The sequence below is a fragment of the Aplysia californica genome, unplaced genomic scaffold (assembly GCF_000002075.1).
Source record: "Aplysia californica isolate F4 #8 unplaced genomic scaffold, AplCal3.0 scaffold00467, whole genome shotgun sequence".
Lineage (NCBI taxonomy): Eukaryota > Metazoa > Mollusca > Gastropoda > Aplysiida > Aplysiidae > Aplysia > Aplysia californica.
In genome coordinates this window covers 277,793-279,154 of record NW_004797737.1, presented here as the reverse complement: position 1 = coordinate 279,154, position 1,362 = coordinate 277,793, and the positions used below count along the sequence as shown (strand labels likewise).

At 39.6% G+C, this 1,362-nt stretch overlaps 1 protein-coding gene across 2 annotated transcripts in view; it reads left to right on the top strand.

Moving 5' to 3' along the window:
• Positions 1 to 324: 324 nt before the first annotated feature.
• The window catches only part of LOC101859661 (gamma-aminobutyric acid receptor subunit beta), a gene marked incomplete at its 5' end in the record, with an annotated part of 100,762 nt that continues 99,724 nt past the window's right edge, over positions 325 to 1,362 (top strand). For both annotated transcript variants that reach the window (XM_013086432.2, XM_035971591.1), the window contains 1 exon segment: positions 325 to 392. In XM_013086432.2, the coding sequence (XP_012941886.2) occupies positions 325 to 392 (68 nt within the window).

Sequence of the window (1,362 nt, the reverse complement as noted above, 5' to 3'; positions counted from 1 at the left end):
TTCTTGTCTATCTGCCAGTCTGTCCTTTTTCCATGTCTCTTTCTCAAACTTTCTAGTCTTATTAATCGTATGGTGTGCCCACGAAATAACTTATTTCTCTCTGGTTGGAGATTGCTTTCATATCAATAAGTGATTTCTCCTTATATCTATCTATCTATCTATTTATCTATCTATCTATCTATCTATCTATCTATCTATCTATCTATCTATCTATCTATCAATCTACCTATCAATCTATATATCGTTCTTTCTTTCTCTCTTTCCTGTTCCCCCACCCGTTTTTGGCACTTAAACTAAACTGTTGCGTCTATTGTCTGTTTTCAGGTGAGCCGCTGGAGATTGGGATAGAAGTCATTCTGGCAAGTTTTGACAGCATCTCTGAAGTGGATATGGTGAGTTATTTTCATTATTTTTTCATTATTTTTAGTTTGGAAGGGCAGTATGAAAGGACTTGCAACATAATCGACTTAAACTGTGCTACTGTGAAGTACTTTTAGGAGTGGTGTCTGAAGCCAGGGTGATAAGAAAGAGGTGTTTTTTTAACCTGCTGAATTTTTAGTTGTCTTGTTTGTAGTACTCTCTCGAGCCTTACTTTGCCATGCTGTACCTTACGGTACCTCTCATGGCCATATCGAGTATTGCATTGCCTCACCTTGGTGTACCTTGTACCCGGGTATTATCATTCTACTTTGTCTCTCTTCATTTTATTTTACATTACCATGCTTTATCCTTTTTTACTCCCCATACCATGTCTTTCCGCGTGTTACATTGTTTTGCCGTGGCTTACATTGTATAACTGTGTCACGTTACTTTGTCTCGCTTCACCGTACGATACATTACTGCACTTTGCCTCACCCTGTGTTAGGTCCCCTTTCCTTGTCTTACCTTTTGTAACAATATCTTGCGTCTCTTTGCCTTCCCTCCTTGCTAAATGTTGCTTTGCTTGTTTTGTGGTGGGACGGGGGGTTAAAATATTGTACTTGTATTATACGAGCTGCATAGACTTAGCCTGATCGGGCTGATTTGGATACAGCGCCCTAGAAGACAGACGGAGACACTCCAAAAAACAACTTTCCCACTCAGGAATCGAGCTTAAGTCTTCTGTTTGCAACAGCGAAGAGTCTAACACGTGCACCGCAGACGCTGTCACTTTGGTCCATTGCTTCGTATTACCTTTGCTCACTGTGCAGTATTATATAACATTGCCTTGCCTTGTCTTGTCTAACCGTACTTTCCAATACTTAAAAGTTCTTTCTTTTACTTTGCTTTACTTCCACTGTCTTGAGTTTTAATTAAAAAATGCTACTTGATTTTGACCAAGCCGTCGTCTAAGTAAGTTGAAAGTCAGTGTACCCCACAATC